This window comes from Mya arenaria, chromosome 4 (assembly GCF_026914265.1).
Source record: "Mya arenaria isolate MELC-2E11 chromosome 4, ASM2691426v1".
Lineage (NCBI taxonomy): Eukaryota > Metazoa > Mollusca > Bivalvia > Myida > Myidae > Mya > Mya arenaria.
The window spans coordinates 69253684-69272722 of NC_069125.1; the positions used below are offsets into that span (position 1 = coordinate 69253684).

The 19039-nt window shown below is 42.5% G+C and overlaps 1 protein-coding gene across 1 annotated transcript; it reads right to left on the bottom strand.

Moving 5' to 3' along the window:
• Positions 1–18003: 18003 nt before the first annotated feature.
• LOC128231038 (innexin unc-9-like) lies at positions 18004–18825 on the bottom strand. Its single transcript, XM_052943460.1, has one exon. The coding sequence runs from the start codon at positions 18823–18825 to the stop codon at positions 18004–18006; it is 822 nt and encodes a 273-aa protein (XP_052799420.1).
• Between the last annotated feature and the right edge of the window lie 214 nt (positions 18826–19039).

The window sequence follows — 19039 nt, forward strand, 5'->3', positions numbered from 1 at the left end:
CCACAGAAGTTCCCAACATCGGTGTAGTGTCAGCGGTGAGACATCCAGATTCAACCTGTTCAGTCATACCGTTGCGATGAGTCCTCTCGATTCAACCTGTCCAGTCACACGGCTGCTGGGAGACCTCCAGATTCAACGTGTCCAGTTAAACTGCTGCGGTGAGACCTTCAGATTCAACCCATCTAGTCACACGGCAGCGGTGGGACCTCCAGATTCAACGTGTCCAGTTACACACTCCAGATTCAACCTGTAGAGTCACACGGCTGCGGTGAGACCTGCAGATTCAACCTGTCTAGTCACTCAGCTGCGGTGATACCTCCAGATTCAACCTGTCCAGTCCCACGGCTGCGGTGATTCCTCAAGATTATACCTGTCCAGTCACACGGCTGCAGTGAAGCCTAAAGATTCAACCAGTCAAGTCAATCCGCTGCGGTGAGACCTCAAGATTGAACTTGTCCACTCTCTCCGCTGCGATGAGACCTCAAGATTGAACCTGTCCAGTCACTCCGCTGAGGTGAGACCTCCAGATTGAACCTGTCCAGTATCCGCTGCGGTGAGGCCTCCAGATTTAACCTGTCAAGTCACTCCGCTGCGGTGAGACCTCAAAATTGAACATGTCCAGTCACTCCGCTGCGGTGAGACCTCAAGATTGAACCTGTCCAGTCACTCCGCTGCGGTAAGACCTCCATATTGAACCTGTCCAGTCTCTCTGCTGCGGTGAGACCTCCAGATTGAACCTATCCAGTCTCTCCGCTGCGGTGAGACCTCCAGATTGAACCTGTCCAGTCACACTGCTGCGGTGAGGCCTCCAGATTGAACCTGTCCAGTCACACCGCAGCGGTGAAAGCTCCAGATTCATCCAGTACAGTCACTACGCTGCGGTGAGACCTCCAGATTGAACCTGTCAAGTCACTCCGCTGCGGTGAGACATCCAGATTCAACCTATACAGTCACACCGCAGCGGTGAGACCCCCATATTCAACCTGTCCAGTCACTCCGCTGCGGTGAGACCTCCTGATTCAACCTGTACAGTCACTTCGCTGCGGTGAGGCCTCCAGATTCCTCCTGTCATGTCCCTCCGCTGCTGTGAGACCTCCAGATTGAACCTGTCCAGGGTCTCCGTTGCGGTGAGACCCCCCGATTCAACCTATACAGTAACACGGCAGCGGTGCGACCTCCAGATTCAACCTATACAGTAACACCGCATCGGTAAGACCTCCAGATTCAACCTGTCCTGTCACACCGCTGGAGTGAGACCTCCAGAATCAACCTTTACAGTAACACGGCAGCAGTGAAACCTCCAGATTGAACATGTACAGTCCGCTGCGGTGAGATCTCCAGATTGGACCTGTAAAGTCTCTCCGCTGCGGTGATGCCGCCAGATTCAACCTGTCCAGTCACTTCGCTGCGGTGAGACCTACAGATTGAACAACTCCAGATTCAACCTGTCCAGTCACACCGCTGCGCTGAGACCTCCCAATTCAGCCTGTCCAAGCACACCGCAGCCGTGGGGCTCCAGATTCAACCTGTCCAGTCACTCCGCTGCGGTGAGACCTCCAGATTCAACCTATACAGTCACACCGTTGCGGTGATACCTCCAGATTCAACCTATACAGTATCACCGCAGCGGTGAGACCCCCAGATTCAACCTTTACAGTTACACCTCTGCGGTGTGACCTCCAGATTCAACCTATACAGTAACACCGCTGCGGTGAGACCTCCAAGATTCAACCTATAAAGTAACACCGAAACGGTGAGACCCACCGATTCAACCTATACAGTCACACCGCAGCGGTAAGACCCCCAGATTCAACCTGTCCAGTCACATCGCAGCGGTGAGACCCCCAGATTCAACCTGTCCAGTCACACCGCAGCGGTGCGACCTCCAGATTCAACCTGTCCAGTCACACCGCAGTGGTGAAACTCCCAGATTCAACCTGTCCAGTCACACCGCAGCGGTGCGACCTCCAGATTCAACCTGTCCAGTCACACCGCAGTGGTGAGACTCCCAGATTCAACCTGTCCAGTCACACCCCAGCGGTGCGACCTTCAAATTCAACCTATACAGTCACACCGCTGCGGTGAGACTCCTAGATTCAACCTGTCCAGTCACACCGCAGCGTTGCGACCTCCAGATTCAACATGTCCAGTCACATCGCAGTGGTGCGACTCCCAGATTCAACCTGTCCAGTCACACCGCAGCGTTGCGACCTCCAGATTCAACATGTCCAGTCACACCGCAGTGGTGCGACTCCCAGATTCAACCTGTCCAGTCACACCGCAGCGATGCGACCTCTAGATTCAACCTGTCCAGTCACACCGCAGTGCTGAGACTCCCAGATTCAACCTGTCCAGTCACACCGCAGCGGTGCGACTTTCAGATATACTATATCAACCTGTCCAGTCACACCGCAGTGCTGAGACTCCCAGATTCAACCTGTCCAGTCACACCGCAGCGGTGCGACTTTCAGATATACTATATCAACCTACACAGTAACACGGCAGCGGTGAGACCCCCCAGATTCAACCTGTCCAGTCACACCGCAGCAGTGCGACCTCCAGATTCAACCTGTCCAGTCACACCGCAGTGGTGAGACTCCCAGATTCAACCTGTCCAGTCACACCCCAGCGGTGCGACCTTCAAATTCAACCTATACAGTCACACCGCTGCGGTGAGACTCCCAGATTCAACCTGTCCAGTCACACCGCAGCGTTGCGACCTCCAGATTCAACATGTCCAGTCACACCGCAGTGGTGCGACTCCCAGATTCAACCTGTCCAGTCACACCGCAGCGTTGCGACCTCCAGATTCAACATGTCCAGTCACACCGCAGTGGTGCGACTCCCAGATTCAACCTGTCCAGTCACACCGCAGCGATGCGACCTCTAGATTCAACCTGTCCAGTCACACCGCAGTGATGCGACTCCCAGATTCAACCTGTCCAGTCACACCGCAGCGATGCGACCTCTAGATTCAACCTGTCCAGTCACACCGCAGTGCTGAGACTCCCAGATTCAACCTGTCCAGTCACACCGCAGTGGTGAGACCCCAAAATTCAACCTATACAGTAACACCGCAGCGGTGAGACCCCCCGATTCAACCTATACAGTAACACCGCAGCGGTGAGACCCCCCGATTCAACCTGTCCAGTCACACCGCAGCGGTGAGACCTCCAGATTCAACCTGTCCAGTCATACCGTTGCGATGAGTCCTCCCGATTCAACCTGTCCAGTCACACCGCAGCGATGAGGCCTCCGGATTCAACCTGTCCAGTCACACCGCAGCGATGAGACTCCCTGATTCAACCTATACAGTCACACCTCTGCGGTGAGACCTCTAGATTCAACCTATACAGTAACACCGTAGCGGTGAGACCTCCAGATTCAACCTATACAGTAACACAGCAGCGGTAAGACCTCCAGATTCAACCTATACAGTAACACCGCAGCGGTGAGACCTCCAGATTCAACATGTCCAGTCACACCGCAGTGGTGCGACTCCCAGATTCAACCTGTCCAGTCACACCGCAGCGATGCGACCTCTAGATTCAACCTGTCCAGTCACACCGCAGTGGTGCGACTCCCAGATTCAACCTGTCCAGTCACACCACAGCGATGCGACCTCTAGATTCAACCTCTCCAGTCACACCGCAGTGCTGAGACTCCCAGATTCAACCTGTCCAGTCACACCGCAGTGGTGAGACCCCAAAATTCAACCTATACAGTAACACCGCAGCGGTGAGACCCCCCAATTCAACCTATACAGTAACACCGCAGCGGTGAGACCCCCCGATTCAACCTGTCCAGTCACACCGCAGCGGTGAGACCTCCAGATTCAACCTGTCCAGTCATACCGTTGCGATGAGTCCTCCCGATTCAACCTGTCCAGTCACACCGCAGCGATGAGGCCTCCGGATTCAACCTGTCCAGTCACACCGCAGCGATGAGGCCTCCCGATTCAACCTGTCCAGTCACACCGCAGCGATGAGGCCTCCGGATTCAACCTGTCCAGTCACACCGCAGCGATGAGTCCTCCCGATTCAACCTGTCCAGTCACACCGCAGCGATGAGGCCTCCGGATTCAACCTGTCCAGTCACACCGCAGCGATGAGGCCTCCGGATTCAACCTGTCCAGTCACACCGCAGCGATGAGGCCTCCGGATTCAACCTATACAGTCACACCTCTGCGGTGAGACCTCTAGATTCAACCTATACAGTAACACCGCAGCGATGCGACCTCCAGATTCAACCTGTCCAGTCACACCGCAGCGGTGCGACCTCCAGAATCAGCCTGTCCAGTCACACCGCAGTGTTGCGACCTCCAGATTCAACATGTCCAGTCACACCGCAGTGGTGCGACTCCCAGATTCAACCTGTCCAGTCACACCGCAGCGATGCGACCTCTAGATTCAACCTGTCCAGTCACACCGCAGTGCTGAGACTCCCAGATTCAACCTGTCCAGTCACACCGCAGCGGTGCGACTTTCAGATTCAACCTTTACAGTAACACGGCAGCGGTGAGACTCCCAGATTTAACCTGTCCAGTCACACCGCAGTGGTGAGACCCCAAAATTCAACCTATACAGTAACACCGTAGCGGTGAGACCCCCAGATTCAACCTGTACAGTCACACCGCTGCGGTGAGACACCCCGATTCAACCTGTCCAGTCACACCGTTGCGATGAGTCCTCCCGATTCAACCTGTACAGTCACACCGCTGCGGTGAGTCCTCCCGATTCAACCTGTCCAGCCACACCGCAGCGGTGAGGCCTCCAGATTCAACCTGTCCAGTCACACTGCAGCGGTGAGGCCTCCAGATTCAACCTGCACAGTCACACCGCTGCGGTGAGTCCTCCAGATTCAACCTGTCCAGTCACACCGTTGCGGTGAGTCCTCCCGATTCAACCTGTCTAGTCACACCGCAGCGGTGAGCCTCCAGATTCAACCTTTACAGTCACACCTCTGCGGTGAGACCTCTAGATTCAACCTATACAGTTACACCGCAGCGGTGAGACCCCCCGATTCAACCTATACAGTCACACCGCAGCGGTGAGATCCCCCGATTCAACCTGTACAGTCACACCGCTTCGGTGAGACCTCCCGATTCAACCTGTACAATCACACCGTTGCGGTGAGACCTCCCGATTCAAGCTTTACAGTCACACCGCTGCGATGAGTCCTCCAGATTCAACCTGTACAGTCACACCGCTGCGGTGAGACCTCCAGATTCAACCTGTACAATCACACCGTTGCGGTGAGACCTCCAGATTCAACCTGTCCAGTCACACCGTTGCGATGAGTCCTCCCGATTCAACCTGTACAATCACACCGCTGCGGTGAGTCCTCCCGATTCAACCTGTACAGTCACACCGCTGCGATGAGTCCTCCCGATTCAACCTGTCCAGTATCTCCGCTGCGGTGAGACCTCCCGATTCAACCTGTACAATCACACCGTTGCGGTGAGACCTCCCGATTCAAGCTTTACAGTCACACCGTTGCGATAAGTCCTCCAGATTTAACCTGTACAGTCACACCGCTGCGGTGAGACCTCCAGATTCAACCTGTACAATCACACCGTTGCGGTGAGACCTCCAGATTCAACCTGTCCAGTCACACCGTTGCGATGAGTCCTCCCGATTCAACCTGTACAATCACACCGTTGCGGTGAGTCCTCCCGATTCAACCTGTACAGTCACACCGCTGCGATGAGTCCTCCCGATTCAACCTGTCCAGTCACACCGTTGCGATGAGTCCTTCCGATTCAACCTGTACAATCACACCGCTGCGGTGAAACCTCCAGATTCAACCTGTCCAGTGACACCGCTGTAGTGAGGCCTCCAGATTCAACCTGTCAAGTCACACCGCAGCGGTGAGGCCTCCAGATTCAACCTGTCCAGTGACACCGCTTCAGTGAGGCCTCCAGATTCAACCTGTCAAGTCACACCGCAGCGGTGAGGCCTCCAGATTTAACCTGTCCAGTCATACTGCTGCGGTGAGACCTCCAGATTTAACCTGTCCAGTCACACTGCAGCGGTGAGGCCTCCAGATTTAACATGTCCAGTCACACCGTTGCGATGAGTCCTCCCGATTCAACCTGTCCAGTCACACCGCTATAATCGAAGCAAGTTAGGTGCTTAAATGGCGATTGTTAAGAAATTGAATAAAGAACAAAAACTGTAAGGTTTTAAAAAGAATTAATTGGAAGTAAAAAGCAAGAAGTTGTATAATAGCCACTTTAATAACAAAATAAGTATGAGATAACACTGAACATATTTGTATTATGTATATAATTATATAATGCATGTGAACTATGAAACAGTGCAAGTTCAGTGAAACTTGCCTATTACGGCACATTAGGGTAACGATATTTTCCTTATACATGTAATATTATTTGGTTCCTTTACTTTGTTATTTAGTATAGTAAACACACCTGGTTACACCGAAAACGGTAAAAGAATTGTACAATGCATAGTGCCACTTAAACATGAAATGTTTTTCTGAACGAAAATTCTGGATATCATTTTATAGAAAAAAGGGGGAAAAAATAGTAAGATACGAGGCTCGGTTAATAAACAAATATGCACTTGTTGTATTTTGAAATCGCAAAACGAAGAATGTATTAGGCTATCACATATTAAAAGATAATAATTTCACCTTTAAAGATCCATAGCTCTGTGACCTGTTGTTTACAAATTATCTGCCTTGGAAACCACGTATGTTTGAAATTATTCATGACATGAAGGAACAATTGAAGTTGGTTTATGTCAACGTGTGTTTGTACGACCGATAACTCTGTAATTTATAGTTCCCAGGGTTACCCCCTTTTCATAGTTAGTGTTGTTTGATCGTAATAAACTTCGTACCAGAACTCTTTGACATATACTTTAAATAGTTTTTATGCTATGATCATCTCCCCGGGTTATTTTTCACAAATTGTTAGTTTATACATGAACATTGGTTAATGACGAAATACCAAAATAGAACACCCAATAAAAATGTTAATACTATGTGTTAACTGCTTTTCTTGCATGACCAATATTTGCAATATTTACATAGTCTTCTGATTTTACTTCACATTGCTCCCTCTGTCAATAATGTTGGGCCAATACCACATCCTGTGATGGACCTATCTTTGCACTATAATTAACAATAATCAAATAATTAATTTTGTATTATTTTCATTTTAGTAATGAAGTACCTAATATTTTAGATTTATGTAAGAACTATAACTTCTGCATAAACAAAATGGAATGTCTGGCAGGAAATCGAGCATGTACCTCGTTTTCCGGTATATTTTGGTAATTCGTGATGGTGATTTATCTGCGGCGCTGCGTTGTAGGTTCGAATCTCACCACATCTCCACTGTGTGGCAATTCCATTTGCTTCGAAAATCTTGATCAATCAGTTTGTTCGACAACATATAGTCAACGAACACTCGTTCCATGCGATATAAACCGGGGGAGATTTGAATTTTACTGAACTCTCATACATTATTCTGATACAGGAATACATGCATGAACGTATTATATTTAATATGTATTGGTAATTTTTTTAGCTGTGATACAGACAACTCCACCAAAATGCTTCTCATATAATGACACCACTTCCTTTTGTCACACCTCGTCCTCGTTAATATGCAGATACTTACAGGAAGTAATATATTTGGCATCGGCTACTGCTTTTACTATTCGACCAAGGACGTTCGAAGTTTGAATGGTGAAGGAACTTGACAGTCGTAAGATAGATGATATCGGCTACTGCTTTTATTATTCGACCCAGACCGTGTGAAGTTTTATGTGCTGCAGATACTTGACAGTCGTAAGAAAGTAGATATCGGTTACTGCTTTTACTTTTCGACCAATAACGTCCTTAATATCACATGCTGCAGATACTTGACAGTCTTAAGATAGTAGATATCGGTTACTGGTTTTACTATTCGACCAAAAACGTCCGAAGTTGTATGTGCTGCAGGTACTTAACAGTCGTGAGATAGTAAATATCGGTTACTGCTTTTACTATTCAACCAAGAACGTCCGAAGTTGTATGTGCTGCAGGTACTTGACAGTCGTAAGAAAGTAGATATCGGCTACTGCTTTTACTTTTCGACCAATAACGTCCTTAATATCACATGCTGCAGATACTTGACAGTCTTAAGATAGTAGATATCGGCTACTGCTTTTACTTTTCGACCAAGAACTTCCGAAGTTGTATGTGCTGCAGGTACTTGACAGTCGTAAGAAAGTAGATATCGGCTACTGCTTTTACTTTTCGACCAAGAACTTCCGAAGTTGTATGTGCTGCAGGTACTTAACAGTCGTGAGATAGCAGACATCGCTTACTGCTTTTACTATTCGACCAAGAACGTCCGAAGTTGTATGTGCTGCAGGTACTTGACAGTCGTAAGAAAGTAGATATCGGCTACTGCTTTTACTTTTCGACCAAGAACTTCCGAAGTTGTATGTGCTGCAGGTACTTGACAGTCGTAAGATAGTAGATATCGGCTACTGCTTTTACTATTCGACCAAAAACGTCCTTAATATCACATGCTGCAGATACTTGAAAGTCTTAAGATAGTAGATATCGGTTACTGGTTTTACTATTCGACCAAAAACGTCCGAAGTTGTATGTGCTGCAGGTACTTGACAAACGTGAGATAGTAAATATCGGTTACTGCTTTTACTATTCAACCAAGAACGTCCGAAGTTGTATGTGCTGCAGGTACTTGACAGTCCTAAGATAGTAGATATCGGTTACTGCTTTTACTACTGCTTTTACTATTCGACCAAGAACGTCCGAAGTTGTATGTGCTGCAGATACTCGACAGTCGTGAGATAGTAGATAACGTTACTGCTTTTACTATTCGACCAAGAACGTCCGAAGTCTCATGTGCTGCAGGTACTTGACAGTCGTGAGATAGTAGATATCGGGTGCTGCTTTTACTATTCGATCAAGAACGTCCGAAGTCTCATGTGCTGCAGGTACTTGGCAGTCCTAAGATATTAGATATCGCTTACTGCTTTTACTATTCGACCAAGAACGTCCGAAGTTGTATGTGCTGCAGGTACTTGACAGCCCTAAGATAGTGGATATCGGCTACTGCTTTTACTATTCGACCAAGAACGTCCGAAGTTGTATGTGCTGCAGGTACTTGACAGTCCTAAGATAGTAGATATCGGGTGCTGCTTTTATTATTCGACCAAGAACGTCCGAAGTTGTATATGCTGCAGGTACTTGACAGTCGTGAGATAGTAAATATCGGCTGCTGCTTTTATTATTCGTCCAAGAACGTCCGAAGTTTCATGTACTGCAGATACATGACAGTCGTGAGATAGCAGATATCGGCTGCTGCTTTTACTATTCGACCAAGAACGTCCGAAGTTGTATGTGCTGCAGGTACTTGACAGTCGTGAGATAGAAGATATCGGCTGCTGCTTTTACTATTCGACCAAGAACGTCCGAAGTTTCATGTGCTGCAGGTACTTGACAGTCGTGAGATAGTAAATATCGGCTGCTGCTTTTACTATTCGACCAAGAATGTCTCAAGTTGTATATGCTGCAGGTACTTGACAGTCGTGAGATAGTAAATATCGGCTACTGCTTTTACTATTCGATCAAGAACGCCCGAAGTTGTATGTGCTGCAGGTACTTGACAGTCGTGAGATAGTAAAAATCGGCTGCTGCTTTTACTATTCGACCAAGAACGTCCGAAGTTGTATGTGCTGCAGGTACTTGACAGTCGTGAGATAGTAGATATCGGGTGCTGCTTTTACTATTCGACCAAGAACGTCCGAAGTTTCATGTACTGCAGATACATGATAATCGTGACATAGTTGATACCGGCTGCTGCTTCACTTCTCGGCGCAGAATGTCTGCAATTTTATATTTTAAACAAACAACATTTTTTTATAAAAGTGTTGTTCTGCCATCGTATTGTATCACCGTAGTTTACTGAATTATGTTAACGATTCCATAAAATGTAAACAGTTGTTTATTGAAGCAATTATGTCATTCCATCGAGAATACAAATGGATTTGCATTAGCAATAACTACTTGTAAATTATAAAGGAAAAATAGCGTGGCGTATCGGTACTAAGAGTTGGCATTGACTTTGACCTTGATGTAGTCAATGCAGCGTGCTACATAATTGAACTGAGCAGTATTCTTTTGAAATAGTTATCCCAGCATATTTAAAGATGCACTCTTACTCCCAAATAAGATTTACCACAATTAATAATATTGTTTAAATATTCCAAAAAGGATGAATAAATGTCGAAAACAATGGCTCTTATGAAGGATGACGAGTTTGATTTGAAAAAAATGAGCATAAAACACGGTATTTCTACCATATGGAACTAAAGTAGAACGCAGTAAATCTTTTAGCATTCACCCATCATTTAATATTTTTGCGCTTTCTGCTATGAAATACACGGTTATTGCCTTGTTATCAGTAATTGATATTTTTCATAAATGCATTATTCAGTGAGTAGTTAAAGGTTTGTCAATCCAAGCTGATGTTAGTTATACATGTCTATGTATTGATTTCGAATAAAAAGTGTCACTTTAAAAGTATGCCGTATTAATATAGAAAAAGTACTGAATTATATATTCAATGTGGCCATCTTGAATGTCACCGTGAATACCATCTTGAGTTTTTGGTCCGGTTACACGAAATAATGTTCAGGAACGTTTTACAATACTGCAAAACATAAAACGGTTGACATTTTTTTTCTTAGTTATAATAATCAATTTATTAATATATTAGTAAATGTGTCCTTAAAATCGGTAAATCACTCATTTTCAAGGATATTATGGTTGTCAAGCCAGCAAACACCTTGGTTTCGGCGAATGTTTGTATGCATTTTGAAATAATTAATTTAAACTTAGTTATAGTAATGGAGGCCATCTTCGAATTTGGCGGCCATTTTGGATGCATCATGAGTGGGTCTTGAGCTTTTTTCTAATCATATTCACATTTTCTGCAAATATACCAGATTTCAAAACTGGAACCCAATGTGATTTTTTTTCACAGCATGACTCGACTTCATTGTTCCATCACCAATTGACTTGCTCCTACAAGATCACATAGTGTAACCTGTTCCCCAAATGCCTTTTTTCAAGACAATAACTACCTTGTTATGTTTCTCCTAAGACAAGAGGGGGAAAACAAAAGATTACCTTGGACGAAACGGATACTATTTTGAGCGAAAGAGAATTTATTACTTGACAAGAAAAAATAAACCCATTACATTATGTCAGTTTTGTGTTTCTCCTGGGAAAAGAAAGGGAACAAACACGTGTATTGGTCTAATCCTTTGGAACCAAGACCATATGAAAACAACAAAAGAAGAAAACGACTTGAGCACATATACATCAAATACATTTATTTACAGCTTTGGCAGTTATTTTTTGTTCAAACTGTGATATGGTTAACATGGATGATTCGCACACTCAGCAACCGTGGGAGCACTTATATTGATACATTTCATTCCGATAATATAATGCGAAACAAACACTGAACAAAAATCTAAAACACCAATATACAGTTTATTCATGTATTTGTCATTTCAGCTTTTGATATTCGGTTTCTTCAATATGTATCCAAAAAAAATATTGTGAAGAAGACAGCTGATGTAAAGACAAATCGTTTGTTAATCTCTATGTTTTTGATAACAATTAGTAGTAAAACACATTTATCACTTTTAAATACGAAAATGATTTTAAGCTGCACTCTCACAGATATACCGGTCTTTTTTGTGTCTTGGAAAAAGCAATTTTTTGCGTAAATATCCGCAAACCAATGATAAAAGATTGCTGACAAAAGATCAGATTGCAGATTTACATAATAATTTCCATTGGAAAATTATTGTTTTTTGGCTTAAACCGTTACTAACGGTCTAAGAAAAATGCATAAAACATCAATTTTGAACTGAAATATAAATATTTGTGATTTTTTTTTGTCAGCAGTCTTCAATAACTGGTTTCCATTTGTTGGTTCAGTGATGTTGATGGACATACAAAACAAAGATTCCACATTGAAAAGGGCGCCGCCTTATCTGGAATGAGAGTTTGTAGAAATTGCATGGATGAGTTAGGCGATTCATTCCATTATCGTTTTGAGTGTAATCTTTTTGGAAAAAAGGAAGAAATATTCTAAATTTTACTTTTACAGAGACCTTTATGTTTTAAACTAGAAAAAAAACCCATATTGATACCAATAAAAATGTAAAAAAAGTATTATTATTAGTTTAAGCAATTTAAATGAAAGCAAGCTAGTTGTATGAGACGCCTGTGAACATAATCAGAATATTCCAGTGTGTGTATACCACGTGAATAATTTTACTACACCATTTTAAATTAAACAAAGGGCAGTCTATGCTACTCAAAAAGCCACGCCTTCGTTTTATTACCGGAGTTCGATAAGGTGATTAGTTTCATCAAACACTTCGAAAAACCTTTTTCCAAAATAATGTTTTGGCAGTCCTCTGTCAGACGGCCGTATTGCGAAAAGGTTTGTCGAAGTGTTTTAAGAAACTAAACTCTCAATCAAACTCTGGTAATAGACCGAAGGCGGGTCTCCGTAAGCGGCGAAGACTGGGCTATGTTTCATTTAAAATGGTGAAGAAATAGTAAAGTTATCTTTGTTGAAAGTCTTCACTCGAAGCAAAATATTGCCTTCCGACGTAGCATTTATGACGCAATTTATCACGTGGTATACACACACTGTATTTAGCTATTTACTAGTTTGTCTCCAGTCTGGATAAACAAAGGCATAGCTGCAACACGGGAGTGTCGACAGCTCGTTTTCTTGGCACCACCGATAAGTAGTGGAGCTGGCGTTTAGTAGGCGTGAAGATATACGTTCATGATTATAGAAATTTGCCCACGGTTTCCACTTTCATATTGCAAAAATTTAGAATTTCCTTCAGCTCTTATCAGATGGTTCGGCCTAAGGGTTTATATTTAATATAACTACTTTTCCCAGTACTTTTTATTGTATTTATATAACAGAACATAACAGAATAGAACAGAAATTATTCTGCTCTGTATTATTAACGTATATATTGCTAAACAGCGAACATTTATTGATGCCCAAGAATATTATTACGAAAGACGCACTATCAGAACAGATATAAACTTACAATGCTTTATGGCATTTTAAAATAACTCTCCTTTTTATCTTCCTCTCAAACGATTATGTGTGTCCTTAATTTTGCAATGTTCGCCGACTTTACATTTTTGCTTCATCAAAATGACGCCATTATCTAAATACACCCAGGAAAAATGTACGGAAAGAAAATGACGATATAGTTTTCAAACTTCATGCAGACCATGGCGGTGACGAGGAGGAGGATTTGGAGGAGAATTAGGTATTTAATGAATAAAGTCGCGTTTAATACCTGTTGAAAGTTGTTCTAACGCCTTTTTTTGCTTGATTATAAGTTGAAATATATGTTTTTGGATAAGTGGCCCTAATAGGTATTATATCGTGGTTTCACCGCCAGAAATGTCAATGATAAAACATAGGTACATTGTATAGGCGCGTTACCCGGCAATGAAAATAAATCAAATAGTCGTACAAGTTTGCAAGTATATTTTTTTGCGGAATTATGTTTATTGTCATAATATAGTCATGATATTGCAAAACAATTTGCAAGCCTAGAAATTCTTTGCATTTTATTTTAGTCTTTTTTGCGTAAGTGTTTTGCTACTAGTATATATGCCAATGATTTGGAAGTGACACAGTGTCTGGAAATTTGAAATATTTTGGGTGAGGTGTTATGAATGAATGTACGCGTATAGTATAGTACCCTTGGTGTCCAGCACCAATCTGAAGGCAACAAAACGCAAGAAAATGACCAGTGGGGTATCTTGTTCTATAACATGTGCCTAAATCCTGATTGTAAATCTAGTAAAATCATGGTGGGCTAGCACTGCTAGAACATACCAAGTACAATGTAAACTACAGATGCAAGCCCAGTAGTCAAACATTTACTACGGCACAATACTACGACCGAAAGGACAGTTTAAGATAGCCACGCACTTTACGAATAAACACAGACAGACCACACATACATTAAAACAATATGTATTAGAAAGCTTGGGGTTACAGCCTTAAGCTCACTCGGAGTTGAAATCGTGGCACTGAAATCTGATATGTTTAATTCCCACCTATGTTATCATTACCGTTGAAAGACCATTGAATATTGAGAAGTTTGTGTTCGCCAGACGAATGGAGCACTGAAGCTCCCGAATTTTGCCGAGAAATTTAATGACCAAGTGCTACTTTCCAAGTTATGTCTAATATTAATCTGATCATGTTTCATACTAAGCCCACTTCAATTTGGAAAATAAAATTTATTGAATATTCAGCACTTCCCCCGACTGTAAGACCACAAGGCATTTGCGTCTTAATGCAAAAAACATGTAATTGTTTCAATTTCTATACTTCATGCCCGTTTTAAAATCCTTTGCCATGGGCTAACTCTGACGCAGTAGATTAAAGGTATCTTACATGGCCGAGAAAGTAAGGTAGGTTGATCCCAACCCAAGCGTAGTGTATTTTGCGGAAAAGAGGTTAACCGAGTCCCTGCAGACACTTTACATGCGGATTAGGATATAAGTTAAACAAAATATGAGTATTATAATTGATTTTTTACAAACGGGTACCTTTTTGTCTCTGTCGGTGGGCAAGATATGATTTCCAGCATGGCCAAAAAATTGGATCTACTTGTCTGGCTTGGAGAACAAGCTTTTCAATGCAATAATGTAAATAAAGAATAAACTTGGCGCCAAAAAAAATCATCCAGTATTGACATTGCCATAGAGTAGAGTGGGTTTTTTATTTTGTGTTCATGAATACGCTAAAAAGATTTATTTATATTCTGTTTTATAGTGATACTGTTCAGTTATCAGAAATATCGCACTATTCAATATTCATGATACACTAAGGGCGATAATTGCGACCTAATGCTCTGCGGCGTAAATGCCTAATAATCTATGCAGTAGGTATTTTACTGACAATTGACATAATGGCTGTTGAAACAAAACATTCATGAGCCGAGCCCCTAAGATCCAAAACACGTTTGACTTAAACTCACTCTTTTACTTCCTGTAATAACAGTCGAAATCGAGTATATTTTAGAAAAGCACTTTAAGTTCATAAAGTATGTACTTTTATCTGTTAAAAAATTCATAATCATAAAAGCTAAATCCATTTCTCCATCGCAGTATTAGTACGGTATAAGACGACTTCAACTGTCAATATTGATCTTCAACACAACAAATTTACTTAAATTCGATTTCAAACATGGCTCAATGAAAGTGTTATGGTTAAATAAATTAAGTTTGACCATAAAAGTAAGCAAATTAAATACCATTGTGGCCTTGTAAGTACGGGAGATAGAAGTGCATTGGTCACGACCTTCTCAAACTGTGAGACATTTCGCCATATGTACCCTAACGCGTAGGTTTTATGTTCAAAGTGGTCCTTACTCTTTGCAAATTTTTTGATGAGAGTCATATTTTATTTAATTTATATTATCATCATAGCAGTTATAAAGCCAGTCTGTAATGTGCATGTAACATTTTGCGAAATAAAACAAATTTAGGGTAACATTTTTATTGATTACAAGTAAAAACCTATAGCAGCTATTCAAACATAAAATAACCCGTAATTATATATTTCTTAACTATGATTACATAATTTTACAAATCAAAGAGTAAACCACAGCTAAACACTATACACTATACACTATACAGTTGTTAAAATGTATTTTAGAGTTCGGATCTCTTTTCTGTCTAATGTGGTTGCTGCATTTCCCGTTTCTGTGAAAATTTCTCTTCTTTAATTCACATTGACTGACCGCTGTATTACTCACTGTATAACCCACTGTATTACCCACTGTATAACCCACTGTATTACCCACTGTATAACCCACTGTATTACTCACTGTATAACCCACTGTATTACTCACTGTATAACCCACTGTATTACTCACTGTATAACCCACTGTATTACCCACTGTATTACCCACTGTATTACTCACTGTATAACCCACTGTATAACACACTGTATTACCCACTGTATAGCCCACTGTATTACTCACTGTATAACCCACTGTATTACTCACTGTATAACCCACTGTATTACCCACTGTATTACCCACTGTATTACTCACTGTATAACCCACTGTATAACAGACTGTATTACCCACTGTATAACCCACTGTATTACTCACTGTATAACCCACTGTATTACCCAATGTATAACCCACTGTATTACTCACTGTATAACCCACTGTATTACCCACTGTATAACCCACTGTATTACCCACTGTATAACCCACTGTATTACCCACTGTATAACAACTGTATTACCCACTGTATAACCCACTGTATTACCCACTGTATAACCCACTGTATTACCCACTGTATAACCCACTGTATTACCCACTGTATAACCCACTGTATTACTCACTGTATAACACACTGTATTACCCACTGTATAACCCACTGTATTACTCACTGTATAACCCACTGTATAATCCACTGTATAACCCACTATATTACCCACTGTATTACTCACTGTATAACCCACTGTATTACCCACTGTACAATCCACTGTATTACCCACTGTATTACCCACTGTATTACTCACTGTATAACCCACTGTATTACCCACTGTATAACCCACTGTATTACTCACTGTATTACTAACTGAATAACCCACTGTATTACCCAATGTATTACCCAATGTATAACCCACTGTATTACCCACTGTACAATCCACTGTATTACCCAATGTATAACCCACTGTATTACTCACTGTATAACCCACTGTATTACCCACTGTATAACCCACTGTATTACTCACTGTATTACTCACTGTATAACCCATTGTATTACCCACTGTATTACTCACTGTATAACCCACTGTATTACTCACTGTATAACCCACTGTATTACTCACTGTATAACCCACTGTATAACTCACTGTATAACCCACTGTATTACTCACTGTATAACCCACTGTATTACCCACTGTATAACCCACTGTATTACTCACTGTATTACTCACTGTATAACCCATTGTATTACCCACTGTATTACTCACTGTATAACCCACTGTATTACTCACTGTATAACCCACTGTATTACTCACTGTATAACCCACTGTATAACTCACTGTATAACCCACTGTATTACTCACTGTATAACCCACTGTATAACCCACTGTATAACTCACTGTATTACTCACTGTATAACTCACTGTATAACCCACTGTATAACTCACTGTATAACCCACTGTATTACTCACTGTATTACCCACTGTATAACCCACTGTATTACTCACTGTATTACTCACTGTATAACCCACTGTATAACTCACTGTATTACCCATTGTATTACTCACTGTATTACCCACTGTATAACCCACTGTATTATTCACTGTATAACCCACTGTATAACCCACTGTATTACTCACTGTATTACTCACTGTATAACCCACTGTATAACTCACTGTATAACCCACTGTATTACTCACTGTATTACCCACTGTATAACCCACTGTATTACTCACTGTATAACCCACTGTATAACCCACTGTATTACTCACTGTATAACCCACTGTATTACTCACTGTATTACCCACTGTATAATCCACTGTATTACTCACTGTATAACCCACTGTATAACCCACTGTATAACCCACTGTATTACCCACTGTATAACCTACTGTATAACCCACTGTATAACCCACTGTATTACTCACTGTATTACCCACTGTATTACCCACTGTATAACCCACTGTATAACCCACTGTATTACTCACTGTATAACCTACTGTATTACTCACTGTATAACCCACTGTATAACCCACTGTATTACCCACTGTATAACCCACTGTATTACCCACTGTATAACCCACTGTATTACCCACAAGAATCGAGCGTTGTTTTGTTTAGTTTTATTCGATTCAAATCAATAATGCGAAATAATTCATTACTCAGAATAAGGGTTACTATTAGCAACATGGCTAGCGTTGTCCATCTCGTTTTCCGCCACCGTTTTGGCTTTCCTAATGCCTTTGTTCTGGAAATTTTGCCACAGGTAATTCACGAGGTCAGTGGTCACCAGGTCCATCGCGTTATTTGAGATAATGCGCAGTACGAACACCCCGTCGTCCCGGAAATAGTGATCGGCGAACCGGCGACACAACTTGTCGTCAAAGTCGCTCTGTATCTGACAAGTGATTTTCAGATACTTCCTGACGTACAGGTAGCAGTGCCTCTTTTGCATGACGATGAAACACCAGCTGACGAGGTTGTAGATAGACAATATGACCATCAAGAACAGCCAGAACCACAGAAAGATGAACACCTTCTCATTAAAAAGGTTAATGGGAAGAACGCACTGCAATGTCCAGCGTTGAATGTTCTGTAGTTGTCGGATTTCAAAATCACAAAACGTGACCAGGGGAAACCTTGGGCTCTGTTTCCAGGCCTGGTTTGTCTGTAATCCTCCCAGTATATCAAAACCGTATACTGAATAATCCATAGCCATAAAAGCGTTCAAGAGAAAGATCTGCCCAATGACATTAGCAACATACATAAGTTTTACGGCTGTAGATAATCCGGAGAGGTAGGTTCCATTTCGTTTGCTACAAAACAAGCAGCAAAATCTTGCCAGTTTTGATCCGACGACAGATATTCTATTCCATTTGTACACACGTTCAGCGTTCAACCATTTGCCAATATGGGCCGCTATGTTCTCTACCAGCTCTTGGCGAGACACTGGGTCCAACAGCTGGCTCTGTTCAGCCATCTTCACGATCTTGTTTAGGTTGATTCCACAATATGAATGTAACAGTTTCCAAATAACGTTCGGCATTTTGAACAGGAACGCTTGAAATAGGAGAATTATCGGTACCCATTGATAATAGGTAATTTCACGATCCTTTCGATCAACGATATTGACGGGAAATAAGGTTTCCGTGAAAGGTACGTAGTATGTATTAGAAATCCAGCAGTAGTTGTCA

Coding starts and splice junctions, on each gene's coding strand:
- LOC128231038 (XM_052943460.1), bottom strand. CDS start 18,825: ATGGCTGAACAGAGCCAGCTGTTGGACCCAGTGTCTCGCCAAGAGCTG.